Here is a 15,672-nt window from a genome sequence, read left to right as displayed (position 1 = left end):
TTGCACATAATCAAATGAATATCGCTGCATATAGCAATAATGGCAATAACAAGTTTTTTGCTTTTTCAAAATAAAAAATATGAACATATATGCAAAAAACAACAACAAAACAATAGATCAATTTGAATATGCCTCGGAATAGATGTTTCTAGATAGATGGCGCTATACAAATGCCTATTATTATTATACAAAATCAAAATGACAGGCATTATAAATCTCAGCTGTGGGGCCCTATGTGCTGTCACTGCATGCAAAAATGTTTTGAGAGGAAACCATGAACATTTTATTTCATAAGAATCATTAGTGCTTCGCAATAAGTAAATGAAAAATAATCATTTCCCTGCATAGCCTACAGATATAACTCAAGTGTCCATATGGATGCTTATGGCTGAGTAATCATTATATCAGCAATTAAGCAACAGATTGGCTTATAAACTTCAGGTGATTGTTGTCTGACCTACATGTAAAGTTTTTCAATTATGATTACATTATTAATAGCTGCAAAAGAAAAGAAATATTTTCCCATCCCTTTAAGCATCTTACCTGAGAAAGAAAATTGAGGATGATGATAGCTGCCTGCCATATACGTAGCTTTAGACGATGGACAAATGAATTGATGACATAGCTACGTTTCACGGGAGTGATCTCTTGATCCTGAGGGTAGAAGATATTCATGTTTTTATTTCATCAATTTTCATTAAACAAGATATAACTCTCATTATTCATTCACTCACTCACAGGGTTTTTTGTTCATTCATTCAACCATCAATGGGATAAACAAAACAAAATAAAATATTCACGAAGTAACTAAAACAAAAAATACATAGATGACTTGGAGAAACCGGAGAAGTAATGCTTATGAAAAGGGGGTTACCACAAATGCACAATACATGAATAAATTACAAATAACAAATTCAAAGAAAATAGTAAACATGCAACAATTTACATTAAAAAAAAATATAAATCTCATTATTCAAACCATGTTAATGAGACATGAAGAATAAATCAATCATCTAAAAATTCAGAAGAATGAAGCTAAAACATGTCCTTTAGAAATGATTCATTTATGATGAATGTGTGTCCATATTCAGTGGACAGTCATTTATCTAAAAATGAAATTAATATCTGGAAATTCCATTATCACCGGCCCCTAAAAGCAACTTTGAATTACCAAGTGATGTAACTATCATCAGGATAAGGTCAGCATTTGTGAAAATATTGACAACACATTGACAAATTGTGTCACCTTTTGTGTCAGTGCTGAAAAAATGGCAGAAAAAATCTAGACAAATAAAAGGAAATCAACATTTTTACATGCATATTTCTTCAAAATAGCAAGTAAAATGCGATACTGACCAATACTATGGCATTTCAGAGTTTGTTTGCTTGGCTTTTAGTCTCATTTGTAAAATAAAGGCAGATTTTAATGACCCTTTCGAGCACAGTGCACACTTGCTGATCTAAGATTTAGAGCCTAGATTATGTTTGGTAGTAATGATTTCAACTGATATTTTTAACGTATGAAGAATTGTGATGGAATATCAACTGAAACTATTTTTGAAATGTGCATGAAATATGGACACCCCATCACAAAACCATACTTCACTTCACGCGTTGATATAAACAGTTTTAGAAGAAAAATGAAATCATAACATTGGAAAAACAATCAGACTATTTTACCTTGTCTAGTAGTATGTTGATAAAATCTTCAAAGAAATCTTCTTTCCCTGGAAAGTTGCTGGTTCCTATTTTCATTAAGATACTTATCACAATGACCCGGGGCAGACGGATGTTGACCGCATTGCTATGAATAAATACACAGAGAATGCTTTATATCATATTAATTTGAGCGCTTTTCAAAAAGACAAGACCTAACACCAGAGTAAATATAAGCTACACAATGTTTTGTTTTAAATGTGATTTGATGTTAGATTTGCTATTACATTAAACTAAAAACAAATGAATAAATAAACCACAATCATTTCATTACAATTCAATATCTTTTTATGAATTTAAACCCAAAATAAAATATTTGTAGATCTTGGTGATAAAAGGTCACTGTCCCATTTCATCAAATCTATCATTAAATAACACATTATTAACAAATTTCACTTTGGCCAATCAAACTACAGAACTGCAAGAGCTAATATCATCAATTTTAAAATTGCCATCAATAACTATTATGAAATGGAACCCTGCTTCCTGATGTGCTGCTATGACAGGCATCCGTTCTGATTTCCCTACTGACTAGTAGGCCCTGCTTCTTTGAGATCTATCCATTAGCCATCTTGAAGCATCAGGGACGTGTTTCATAAAGAGTTTTGTCAGTTACATTCACTGACTAATTTAATTTCTGCCAATCAGATGTCGAGATTTCCAGTAGCTCATAACAGGTGTCAGTGAAAATCACTGACAAGAATAGTTTCATATCAATCCACTACTATTGTACACCATTCACAAACACACAGATTAATTCCCCTTCAGCTCTCCACCCAAAGAGATTTTCTAGTTTACATCTTCTTTGTCTACAAGTAATTCGTCTAATATTCTGATAGTCTAATAACATACAGTAAATAATGGTAGTAAAATAGGAGCTGTGATTGGCTAGATTGGTACCACATGACCTCCCTTCAAAAAAGTTATATTGTACATATGTACAATATAACTTGATTTTTTAGGGTAAAACCTGTGTTTAATGAATGGGGAGAATATCGATTAATGGCAATGCGCATGTAGCCAGTAAGCCCTGCGCGTCTGCATTTACTAAGCACATGCAATGCGTTGGATGTTAATTTTTATAGTGACGTCACCTTTTCCTGACCCGTGCAAGGTACATTTTGGATGGTACATTTTGGATGGTACGTGTGCAACGGTACGAATGTTTGACATTCAGCCTCCCACTTGCTCACGTACTAGCTAAGTAGGCGTTGTACAATTTACTACAATAAATAGTGAATGTTCTATCACACAATATTACTGGACTTTATGTTGTACATATAATCCAGTACATTGTACAATAGATTGTACACTATTTATATAATATTGTCTACACCACACTAATACTCACTTAGTCTTATTCTTGTGCCAAATTGGTCTAATTTCAACTTTGTCTACTTGTTAATTTTCATTCTGTAAAATTAAAATTTGCTTCATAAACCCCTCATTTTACAATATAAACTAAGTGGTGTTGGACCAAAAGAAGAACTGTTCGGTCTCCTCGTCATCAAGTTCATTCCCCATCATTTTCTAATTTTCAGTTAGGCTAAATCAATTTCATCTAATATCCACTTGATCCAACACCACTTAGTCTATATTGTAAAATGAGGGGTTTATGAACCAAATTTAATATTACAGAATGAAAATTAACAAGTAGACAAAGTTGAAATTAGACCAATTTGGCACAAGAACAAGACTAAGTGAGTATCAGCCTAACTAAAGATTAGAAAAAGATAGGAAAATGACGAGGATACCAAACACTTTGATAATCATTGAACTCGAGAAAAATATACCTGTTGCTTTGTAGTATTGGTCTTAATGCTTCAAGTTCCTCATGTCTGATGAAGTAAGCCGTTACATCTTCTAAAAGCCTGTAGACAGGAAGAGAAAGAATAGACATATTGGTAATAAGTGTAAGTCGACCCACTTGAGTGTGGTCCTGAGAGATTTGATTAGCAAATGTGGCCTTCCATGTTCCAATAACATAGTTTAATGGAAAATGTTGTCTTATGTTTAATGACCGGTGTTGAGCATCGGTCATGTAAGATATCGGTTGTACATCATGCCTAGGTCAAAGTGAAAGAGTGGCACTTGCTATGAGGCAACATCGCCAACAAAGCAACTGAAATGTTGCATGTTTAGAGTTAGAACACAAGGAGAATAAGAAGTTTGATCAACTTCAAAGAATCAGGGATAAGTGGATGATCTGTCTGGTACATCCTATCGCATAGAGGAAATTTACATGAGGATTCCAGAGTGCCGTGTGGCTTTGATTTGGAGGAAAAAAATCAAGGGTACCATGGAGGGTGTTAACAAAGTTTCATGACGAACCAAGAATGTTTCAACTCTGCCCACTTAGGTACCCGGGAAGCACCTACATAGGTGGAATGTCAAAGGTTCAGTTTGACTATATCATCATCTTCGAAAGACTTTCCCTTGTTACTAAAAGAGTGCTGTAGACTATTGGCAGGTACCGAGGTACAGAATACCCTGTCAACGTCATATTAAGAGAATATGGAAACTGTGCTACAAGCACTACAAGAGAAAACCTCATCTGGTCCCAAGACTATCATCTATTGCAGGTAAATCAAATTGGAATTTTTATGGCAATGTGGAGGAAAAGGTTTTAAGAAAGACAAAGAGGTGCATTGCATTTGCTGTCTTTTGGGATTCCCATGGTGCATGCTATGAAGCCTTTATGGCAGAAGATCAAGTCTCGTACATTGGAAACGGGAAATGAGAGCATACTTTGGAAGTTGCAGGGTAAGGATTTGTTCGCTAAAGACGCTCATTTCCACAAGTCCTGCCATCACACAGTCAAAGTAGTCTACCTGAAGCATAAACGCAGAGAAGCCCAAAGCCATGATGAAATCAATGAGACCACAACCCTGAGGAAAGCATTTGATGTCTTTTTATCAAAGATCAAGTAATCAGCAAAAATAAGGTGGTGAACCGAGCACTACTCTTATGCGAAAGAACTCAATGTATATATTTTTTTTATCATTTGTAAAAATGTTTAATTTCCTTTGATTGTAATCCTTTATGTTTGGATATACAATCAATAAAATAAGCTTGAAACATGAAATTTAAAAGAAGAACCAAGATCATTTCAATATTCCCCACCAAGGTACTCGGGAGGCACCCACCTCACGTACTAGGTGGGATGTCATCCATTCAGTTTCCATGCATCACATTCCTCCAGATCGCATCTTTTGTTGGAGCATGGAGAAAAATACAGAGAGGCACAGACCCTGATTGGAACTTTGATCAACAAGTGTGTCTCCACGCAAAGACTAGCACATACAAAACTTGCTGTTCCAATACAGCGATACAGCAATACCTGAGCGAGAGAGAGCCTTCAGTACACAAGGCATGAGTGGGTTGCACATTCAGACCCTTGACTCGAGTGAAGGGTTTGCACAGCAGACTAGAGTGGTGCATTGTGTTTGCCCACATCGATGAAAATTGTGATGTTGTCCTTTTTTCAGAAATCTTTGATTTTTATTGTAAATCTGTTTTAAAGTCAGCCTGGTATAAAAAAGATGTTATATGTACTCTTGGCACTGGGATCTGAAATGGACCTGGGCCAGCTGTGTGTGGTAGCCGGGCAGATGCTGGATTCGGATTTAGATCTTGTGGATTTAAATATGGAGTTTTGGGGCTTCCGAGTTTGAATCCTTTGACCTTTGGGATCTAAAAAGTGCTCCTATGGTTTCGAAAATGAATATGACATTTGGCTGACCGCTATATGCTGTCTATACGGGTTTGTTTAGGATCCTTGAAATGTGGAGTGTACTTGGGGCATGTGTCTCATTGTATTTGCTAATACCATAAATGTTTATTTTAATATACATATAATTTAATTTAATATATAAATAATCTAATAGTTTTATACTGCCCTTTTATGTTGTTTTTATTGCATGTTGTATTGTTTTTTTCGCTTTGAACACATCATACACTCTGTGAGTGCCACTGTTGAAGGGCGTCTGTTCAAATAAGATAATAACAATAATACCACCCTAATCTGGGTTGGTAATGGATTAAAAAAAATCAAACAATTATCAAACCTTTAGATTATCTTTCCGCTTACAACATTTCTTTTATTATTGTTGCTTCTGCGCAACAAAAAAAATAGATTTTTAAAGTAAATAGTATTCAAAAAAATAATTTCCCTGCAAATACTATTATGTATAAACTTTTGAATTTACTTCTAACTCGATGTATATTATTCAGATAATCTGTCAAAAATGATTTTTTTTTCTTGAAGAAATATACCATTGCAACAATGTTGAATTACAAGGACCTTCCAAACATTCCATTTTAAAAGAGATACATGTACAGTTTATAGTACACTGTGTGAATTAAAAAGAAATTTTGAAAATAATCGGTGATAGTCCGTTATACTAATAATCAGTAGGCCGACTAAATTAGCTATAAATTGACATAATGTTGGTAAAACATAGACAAAAATTCAATGTACTTTTACAGCATTTCAAGGAATAAATTCCTGCCAGGTACCCACTTACTTTACCTGGGTTGAGTGACGCACAATCTGGATCATGTTCGGCTGAAGGAAATTACGCCATGAGTAGGATTTGAACCCATGACCTACTAAAATAAAAATCTGGAGACTAATCCACTGGACCACAGTGCTCAAGTACAATTCAAAGGAAGTATTTAGTAGTATTTAACCCTTATTATAAACTGGGGGGGGTCAATTTGGCCCCCCCCCCCTTGACAAATTTCCCCGCTACGCTAATGAGCAAAATTTGTTGACCGCGCCGCTCGCTGACTTTTTACTTTCAAGTCTTGCGCATCTTTTGAGACCAAATTTACTCACAATAATTTATAATAATCTTTTTCCCACCAAATATCTATGTTTTACCTGGCTGATCTGGTAAGAGTTGGACCATAGAGGGCAGCCTCTTGTAGGATCCCTGTTAGATTTCTGATGACCCTCATAGCATCACAGCGATGCTTTTCAATGGGTTTGAGAAAGAAGTGATGAGATAAGACATTGTCTAGATGAGACATCAAGGTATTCATCATTCCATATCTACTCTCTCCCTGAGATATGATCTCTTCTGTGTACTGGTGAGAAAAGATGATAATATGAAACCAATATCACCAATAAAGTCTTGCATCCCATCGATCTTCAAACGGATGGTCTAATTCTGAGATCATCTAACAACATAATGACTTAATCAACTTGGACTATGATTAACTCGTTCTATTTACTGTGTGGTACAATCGTTACTTGGTCTAATTATAATTAGTCTAAAGTTCAAATGGTTTAAGTTCCACTTTGTGGTCCAATCGTTACTTGGTCTAACTCTAATTACTCTAATGTTCAAATGGTTTAAGTTCCACTTTGTGGTCCAATCGTTACTTGGTCTAATTCTTATTAGTCTAATGTTCAAATTGCTTATGTTACTCTTTGTGGTACAATCGTTACTTGGTCTAACTCTAATTAGTCTAATGTTCAAATGGCTTAAGTTCCACTTTGTGGTCCAATCGTTACTTGGTCTAACTCTAATTAGTCTAATGTTCAAATGGTTTACGTTCCACTTTGTGGTACAATCGTTACTTGGTCTAACTCTAATTAGTCTAATGTTCAAATGGCTTAAGTTCCACTTTGTGGTCCAATCGTTACTTGGTCTAACTCTAATTAGTCTAATGTTCAAATGGCTTACGTTCCACTTTGTGGTACAATCGTTACTTGGTCTAACTCTAATTAGTCTAATGTTCAAATGGCTTAAGTTCCACTTTGTGGTCCAATCGTTATTTGGTCTAACTCTAATTAGTCTAATGTTCAAATGGCTTACGTTCCACTTTGTGGTACAATCGTTACTTGGTCTAACTCTAATTAGTCTAATGTTCAAATGGCTAAAGTTCCACTTTGTGGTCCAATCGTTACTTGGTCTAACTCTAATTAGTCTAATGTTCAAATGGCTAACGTTCCACTTTGTGGTACAATCGTTACTTGGTCTAACTCTAATTAGTCTAATGTTCAAATGGCTTACGTTCCACTTTGTGGTACAATCGTTACTTGGTCTAACTCTAATTAGTCTAATGTTCAAATGGCTTAAGTTCCACTTTGTGGTACAATCGTTACTTGGTCTAACTCTAATTAGTCTAAAAAATGTTCAAATGTTTTCTTTGTCTACTAAATATTTTACATTTTGTTTATAACAGTTAATCTTTTTATAGACTAAGTGATGTAAGACCAAGGGGATACTACAAATTAGACAAAATGGTAAATTAGAAATTACACCAGGTGAAAATTAGACCAAATGTTTAGTAGACGAATTGTTTGTAGATGAAAAGGACATGTACCTCAAGTACAGCTCAACATTCCTTAAATATACATTTGTCAGTGCTACAATCAATATAAAACTTTTCCAACTTTCGATGTCAGATGTTTCATTTCTGAAAAATTTCAACTAAACTGGGGTAAAAACACTAAAACAAAATTTGGACTTTGCCTAACATTCTCATACTACTTCAATTCTACATTTGCAAGTGATTGCAACGCCAAAATAAAAAACACATAAGTCTGAGCAATTTGAGGAAATGACAGGAATATTCATGATGCCGACAGGAATTCAATCAGAGTTGATAAAGATGCAAGAGCACTGGAAAAAAACCCGGTAAACTGAATAATAATGATCCACAGGTCATCCTCTGCACCCTGTAACATAAAGTCTAGTGATTGATTGCCAGGCTTTGATTGCTTGCATTCATAGTTTACGATCAATCATAAAAATCAACCTCATAATCAATTGCAAAGCTTTATACTACCGGGCTCTTCACGATCCCCCCCCCCCCCAAATTTTTTTTTAGCATGATTGATGTTCTGAACTAACACTAAATTCATTCATTGCAATGGTATTATTCAACATATAAAAAAAGGGGGAAATATTACCTTTCGAATAACTTCATAGACCTCAGTACCTTCTCCATGCTGTAATAATACGGGCTGGTACACCACAGCAATGAATGCTTCAAAGAGACCCCAGAAGTTTAGATTAGATCTCCAACCATCTTTCAAAGCACACCACGATGCTGACATACCCTCCAAACACAATGGAATGTTCTCATCACCTAGCTTTACACACAAATAAACAAGACGAGAATTTATTCATCTCAATTTCATTCACATTTTTATTTCAATCAAATTGTGCCCTACTTTCAATGGTTTTCATATTTGATTCAAACAAATTGTGGAAATTTCTCAATTTTAGACCTTTGCTAATAATAAATTAATAATGTATATTATCAAAAATAGTGAAGTTATTAAACTTTAAATTAGAGCAATATTCTTTCAAAACAATTATATGCACATCCATATGCATATTCATTAATTGGGCTGATGATGTCACATCCCCATTTTCCCTTTTTCTTATATTATTACATGAAATCATAATTATTGCATATTTTCATACATGTGTGTATATGTCCTCTGTTTAATATAAAATAAGTTGCAGCAATGAATATCTTATACATGAAATCAGTTTTCAATCCAATTCATATATAGGAGGACAAAATTTGAATAAACATGATTTCATGTTATAAAATACAAAAGAACAAGTAGAGATATGACATCATCAATTTGCCTTGAATATTCATGCAGACATGCATAGAACTGTATCACAGAAATAATGCAAGTCTGTCGTGTTTTCGTTATCGTTATTCCTTGTCTGATTTTGATCAAATATTCAGTGTTGTGGTTGTCTGATTTTTCTTTACCTGTTCAAAACATATTCAGAGCTGCCAACCTGAACAAGAATATTTCAGTATTTTTAAAGCTAAATATGAGTATTTTTGGTGAGGAAATAAGTATTTTCAAAGAAATACCATAGGACAACACATAAAAACTGAAACTTTAGAAATCAGTATTTAGCATGAGACCATCTGTATTCTTCTCATTTTTCAGTACTAAATACGGACTACTTGGCAGCTCTGCATATTTTCTTCAGACTGGAGTACCGCTTTAATAAAACAATGACGCATAATAATACACCTTGAAGTACCTTATCGATGAGCAAGGCAGCACATCGTAACAATGGCAAGCTGTGCAGTGTGACAACCAGACTCATATCAGATAGACAAGCTGATAACACCGAATCCCAACAAACAGTGTCATCTCCTTGGTTTAATCTGTTGTCCCTATATCTGTCTTGCTGCTGGATAATAGCTAAGAAGGCTTCCCATTTACTCCTGATAACATCTGACTGCAAGCGACCTCTGTTAGCGCCATCAAATCCTACAAGAAAAAAAAAGAAATTTCTTTCTGGACGATTCCTCAAAATGTTTAGAGTCTAAACCCATTTGAATAGTAATACCTTTTTTTAATTAGAAAGTTCCTTAAAGCATGGGTCATTGAAAACCTATTCATAAATTACTTATGCAAATAATGATCGTAGGCACTTATGTAACGCCATCTATCTAGAAATATTCTATTCCGAGGTGCATTGTTATTATAATTACCTTGGCTTTAGCTCGAGCTGCCTTTCAGCGCTCATGCATTCGAGGAATTAATCCTGCCGGGTACCCATTCACCTCACCTGGGTTGAGTGCAGCACAATGTGGATACATTTCTTGCTGAAGGAAATTACGCCATGGCTGGGATTCGAACCCACAACCCTGTTTCGAAGTTAGAAGACTAATCCACTGGGCCACAACACTCCATACAAATGCAATACAAATGAATTACTTTCCTTTCAGTTTGATTTGAACATTCTATCTTTCTCATTTTGCTGCTTTCAAGAAGCATCTAAAGTGAAAAGTGGTAATTCAGCTTGATAATTCAGGCCTGTTAAAAGCTCAATAAACCTATTATTCATTGATATATTGATTGAATTTCTATAATTTAAAGCAAAATACTCAGCTGGCAAGCAGTGAAAATTGTGGTGTGAAAGCTTTTGATTTATTAATGCCACTTTTTTTGGTTTTAATAAAAAGAATCCCACTGATCATTCACCTCTCTTATCATCCAGACTAGCAAGTTCTTTTAATCTGGCCGAGGTTGATGCTTCTATACTTAGAAGTGATGTCACCATACTGGCTATAGAGGGCAGCATTGCGACAGGACTCAAAACATCTGATGATAAGATCCACGTCAAGATTGATGTCATTGTGTAACTCCGATGCATTTCTTTTACTAAGTGCTAAATGGGAGAGAATAAAGAGTAAAAGGGAGTGGTGAGAGAGCGAAAGAGAAGAAGAGAGAGAGATAGAGAGGGTGAGAGAGGGAGAGAGACAGACGTGGGGGATAGACAAGAAGGAATAAAAAAGAATGAGAGAAAGAGAAAAAAAACAAAACTCAGAATTGATGTCATAATTGGGCGGCAGTATGCATGCGCATGATTCTGCGCAGAGTGACAAATGGATTATGGGTAATTCATGAGGAAGGGAAATCTTGTAGATTAGGTATAAAATCTCAATTTAAGTGATACCCCTATGAAAAAAGACCAATTAAATTGCATGATGTATAATGCATGAAATAGCGATCATAGTCAAAAGCAATATCTTTTGGTCTACTAACTGTTTTTGTGTAACACAAATCCTCCCTCTCCGATCATGTTATGGAATCATGGATTACCATGAGAACCTGCAAGAACTGCTGAATTCTATCCCAAGTGCAACAAAGGATAATCAAAACTACAATAATTTAAGTTACAAAGGTAGTTACAAGACACTTTAATCTTCTCAAAAAGCAATGTTCGAATTTCTATATGGGATATGTGATACGATAACACAAAATCTTTCTTTTGTTCTTCAAAACTCATATTTAACCAAACTCAATTTCATTAAAGGGGTACAACAGGCTGAAAATATTTATATGTAAATAAATAGTGTCAATAGATAAATAGAGTGTAAAAATTGCATAAAAATCTTAAACAAATAGCAGTTATTGAATTTTTAAGTTTAGCAATATATTGTGAAAACAGTTATAAGCACGTTGTCATGAATATACATTAGGTGGGCTAATGATGTCACATCACCACTTTACTTTTTCTTATGTCATTACATGAAATCATAATTGTTTCATTTTTTATACATGTGTGAATGATATGTCTTCCTTGTCATGAAATAAGTTGCAACAATAAATATCTAATGCACTAAAATCAGTTGTCATTCAAATTTGTTGGTTCTTGAAGGAAAAAATTTGAATTAACCTAATTTCATATAATAAAATACTAAAGAATAAGAGGGGACATATCATCATCAATTTGCTCATTAAATATTCATGCAGATACGCCTTGAACTGTTTCATCGAAATAATGCAAATATTTTAAATGCCGTAACTTTGTGATTTGTTTGTCTGATTTTTCTTAATCTGTTCAAATCATATTATTTTCAGCCTGGAGTACCCCTTTAAGTCTTTCTTCTTTTTTTTTAAAACGAAGTTTCATTACACAATCACAATTTTGGAGGGAGAAAAATCTTAGCCCTAAGAAACATAAAAATGAAAGAGTTGATAACTTCCTTCTATTTATCTAAACTCCTTCATCCCTAAAGCTGGCCGCAGACTAAACAATCCATTTAAAAAAAAACATATTTGATATTGAAAATTCAAACAAGTAAGATCATCTTATTGAAAGTATTATCAGGAATACTAAAATCAAAATTCTGCTTTGCTACAAGCCTTGAGTAAAATTTCAAATCATAGCTGATGACAAGACTGCGTTGACTTCGATTTGGAACTGAATTTGCTTGTATTCCTGAGTTGGAATAGTGACATTTTGAGGGAGTTAACCAAACTAAAAATAAGTTTTATAGCATAAATACTGCATACCCAGAGCTGCCAACCTTGTGCAAGCAAAAAAGGGAATCATTCTGGCCAAAAAAAGGAATTTCCAACAAAAAAAAGGAATATGTTAAAACGAACCTTAAAACCACACGCGACAAATATCCAATGCAAAAAGTATGTATGCAGTGAACAATAAAAAATAATAATCTCTAGGCCTAGTCTGGGCTAAGTAACCTAGTGTTACAAATTGGACCCTTAGTCTTGGGCCTGTTTTGACAAAATCTACCAACTTAAATTAAGTCAGTAGCAGGGCTCGAATTAAGAATTGAGAGGGGAAAGGCCATTTTTAAAAGGGCACTTTCAGCTTGGGGTAACCGGCAAAGTGGCCTTGGATGCCCCAAAATTTCAAGGGGCATCAACGCCATGCTTAAGGGCATGAAGGCCACTTTTATTCTAGTCAAAAGGGCACCAAGGCAAATTTTTCAAAAAGACAAGTAGGACTTTAATTTTGTAGTGCAACCTACTCCGGCACTTCCTTATCAGAGTAAAGATCTGTCGAGAAAAAATTCTTTCAGGGGCACCAAAATCAGTTCTGGTGAACATTTTTAGGGCTCCGTTTTTCTGGGGCTACCTTTCCACTTTTAAAATAATGCATTGTTTTGTGTTGAGTTTCCTGACAAACTACCAAATTGTAGACTAAGAGAAATAAAAAAAAAGTTCACATCAATTCAGACTTCTCTTCCCAAGTAACATTGTTTTTGCCAAACAGTACCATTTAAAATTAAAGTGTCATAAAATGGAAGTACATATGTAACATTCCACAAATATAAAAAAATTATTCATAAATCAATCTAATCTAAAATTCAAATAGATCTAGAAGTTGAGATCATTCCACAAAAGTCCCATCGTAGATCACTTTACGATGTACACAGCTCAGCCTCAATCACACTGCATGCACACTCAATCATCCCCAGCAGTGACAGCACTATAGAGCAGACATCTAGGCCGCCAGAACCGGGGAAGAAATCTTCCCATTCCTGCTAAACTGAATGCTACAGTGCCGACTTTTTTAAAGAATTCCAAAAGCAGTAGGACATCTCTCTAGTATAAATCATGTGAAACTATCAATAAATGTTGAATATCACCCAGAATTAGTACTTCAGGGGACAATGAAGAGCTTTCCAGGTCTTTTCAAAGCCGAATTTATCGTATTTGTTTGATACGAGTTGATGAATATTAACCAGACAGAGTGTTGGCCCGTACGTAAATACAACGTATTAGCAGTTGCGTTAGATCAATCATTCGGCGGAAATCCGATTTTCGGATCGTTTTTTTTTTAAATAAAACATCACTTTATAGGAAAGAAATTACATGCAAATTTAAGATAAGATATATAAAATTCAGAAATATCGTACCTTAGACCGCAGTTACTGCTATTTCCTTTCAAATGATGATCAAAACATAATCATCCTCGATCCTTTCGTTGGTCATCGTAAGTTGCCATCTTGGATGACGTCATCATCCTTACAGACATATTTACCAGTCACTATACATCACGATTCGTGCCATGCATGCCGCTCGCATGTTCAACTATAAACGTATGTACGCGCGCGCTATCAAATTATTAAAGTGCGTTGGAAAACCGGCCGGCGGGCGACTACGCACGCGCAAGTACCAGGCTCATCTCGGGCTCAACACGCACTACACATACATACAACAGAAGCGGATCTAGAGGGGGGGTTGCAACCCCCCCAAAAAAAAAATCCGGGGACCATTTTTTTAAATCTTATCTTTTTTTTTAAACTTGTAATTTTATTTTATTCTATTTTATGCAAGAAAACGCCATTTTCACACACAGATTTTCAAAAATTTTCCCTACTGTGGGAGGGGGGACACCCCCCTCCCACACCCTCCCCCCTCGCTCGCTTGGACTCGGTCGCTACGCTCCCTCGCATACCACCCCAACCCCCCCCCTTTATAAAAAGCTGGATCCGCCCCTGTACAATTATGTACACACATTATCAAAATTGTCAAAAAACGTAATTTGAAAAGAAAAACCATAATGCCGTAATTTGAATGAAAAAACGTAATGATTACGGCAAAACCTAATGGTTGGCAGCTCTGCATACCTCATCCTGGAGCTGTGAGTTCATGAGGGCTTGACAACCTTTCAAAAGCTGCTTCCTGCCTTCTATGATCTTGATGGTCAAGATTTGTGAATTCTTCGCTTGACCATTGTTTTCTCTCACTGCATGGTCCAGTAGAGCATCAAGAAATGACCGATACAGGCTGATGCTATTGACATCATGCACCTGGTAAGATAGCAAAACAGAGAATTAATCTTCTAAATCACAACATTTGATGAGTTTATGACCAGTGTAATCGGAACGTTCTGAGCAGACAAGGGGTCGAAGTAGTCTGCAGACCACGGTTGGAGGGTCGAAGTAAATGCCATTTGATGAGTTTATGATCAATGAAATCGGAACGTTCTGATCAGACAAGGGGTCGGAGTAGTCTGCAGACCACGGTTGGAGGGTCGAACCATTGTTACAGGTAAATGCCATTTGTGGTAATGGATTCAAGAACGAGTTCATTCAGAATTCAATCAAATGACCACCCAGGTGTCTATGTATACTGCAAATGAAAAATATACACCTAAGGACTCTGGAAGAAGGTGTATAATTGCCGAGAAATAATCAAAACAAGCATAAAATTTGAGCAGTACTAAGCAGTAATAATACACTGTCCCATGTGCGCTTATCTGTGTTGGTGATCTTCAGTATATTCGTTTATTTTTCAGCTTACAATCCATGATTTCACAAAGTTAAGTTTATGTTATTGTAATGGATCTTGACCTACTATGATTGTAGTGACAATAAACCTTGGTTTTACAGACTGGAATGAGTGTTTAATGCAACTACTTTCTTTAATACACAGTTGATCGCCTTCCCACAGTACTGTTTGGCCAGAATGTTCCAGCACCACTGCTTATGATAAAATTATCAAAGCAATAGACATTGTAAATAAGGGGTCATTATATCAAATTCTTTTAGAAGCACACTTTAAAACTTCACGTCTCTATGTATTCTCTGTATACAAAGCATATATAATTATCATTAAAATTTCCTGTAAAAAGTATGAACAATTTGCTATTTAACATGGGCTTTTCATATCATCATTTTCCAAGTATGTGTGGTTTC

General features: G+C 35.3%; 1 protein-coding gene across 1 annotated transcript in view; it reads right to left on the bottom strand.

Moving 5' to 3' along the window:
* The window catches only part of LOC129264412 (probable methyltransferase TARBP1), a 59,907-nt gene that overhangs the window by 9,427 nt on the left and 34,808 nt on the right, over positions 1 to 15,672 (bottom strand). The window contains exons 12-19 of the mRNA XM_064102697.1: positions 14,602 to 14,784; positions 10,700 to 10,886; positions 9,750 to 9,982; positions 8,642 to 8,824; positions 6,602 to 6,807; positions 3,510 to 3,587; positions 1,681 to 1,804; positions 544 to 654 (exon numbers count right to left, since the gene is read on the bottom strand). Coding sequence (XP_063958767.1) covers positions 544 to 654; positions 1,681 to 1,804; positions 3,510 to 3,587; positions 6,602 to 6,807; positions 8,642 to 8,824; positions 9,750 to 9,982; positions 10,700 to 10,886; positions 14,602 to 14,784 — 1,305 coding nt within the window. The remainder of the gene's footprint in view (positions 1 to 543; positions 655 to 1,680; positions 1,805 to 3,509; positions 3,588 to 6,601; positions 6,808 to 8,641; positions 8,825 to 9,749; positions 9,983 to 10,699; positions 10,887 to 14,601; positions 14,785 to 15,672) is intronic.

This window comes from Lytechinus pictus, chromosome 7 (assembly GCF_037042905.1).
Source record: "Lytechinus pictus isolate F3 Inbred chromosome 7, Lp3.0, whole genome shotgun sequence".
In the NCBI taxonomy this organism is placed as follows: Eukaryota; Metazoa; Echinodermata; class Echinoidea; order Temnopleuroida; family Toxopneustidae; genus Lytechinus; species Lytechinus pictus.
Note: the sequence above shows the minus strand (reverse complement) of the source record. Positions and strands in the feature narration are given on the sequence as shown.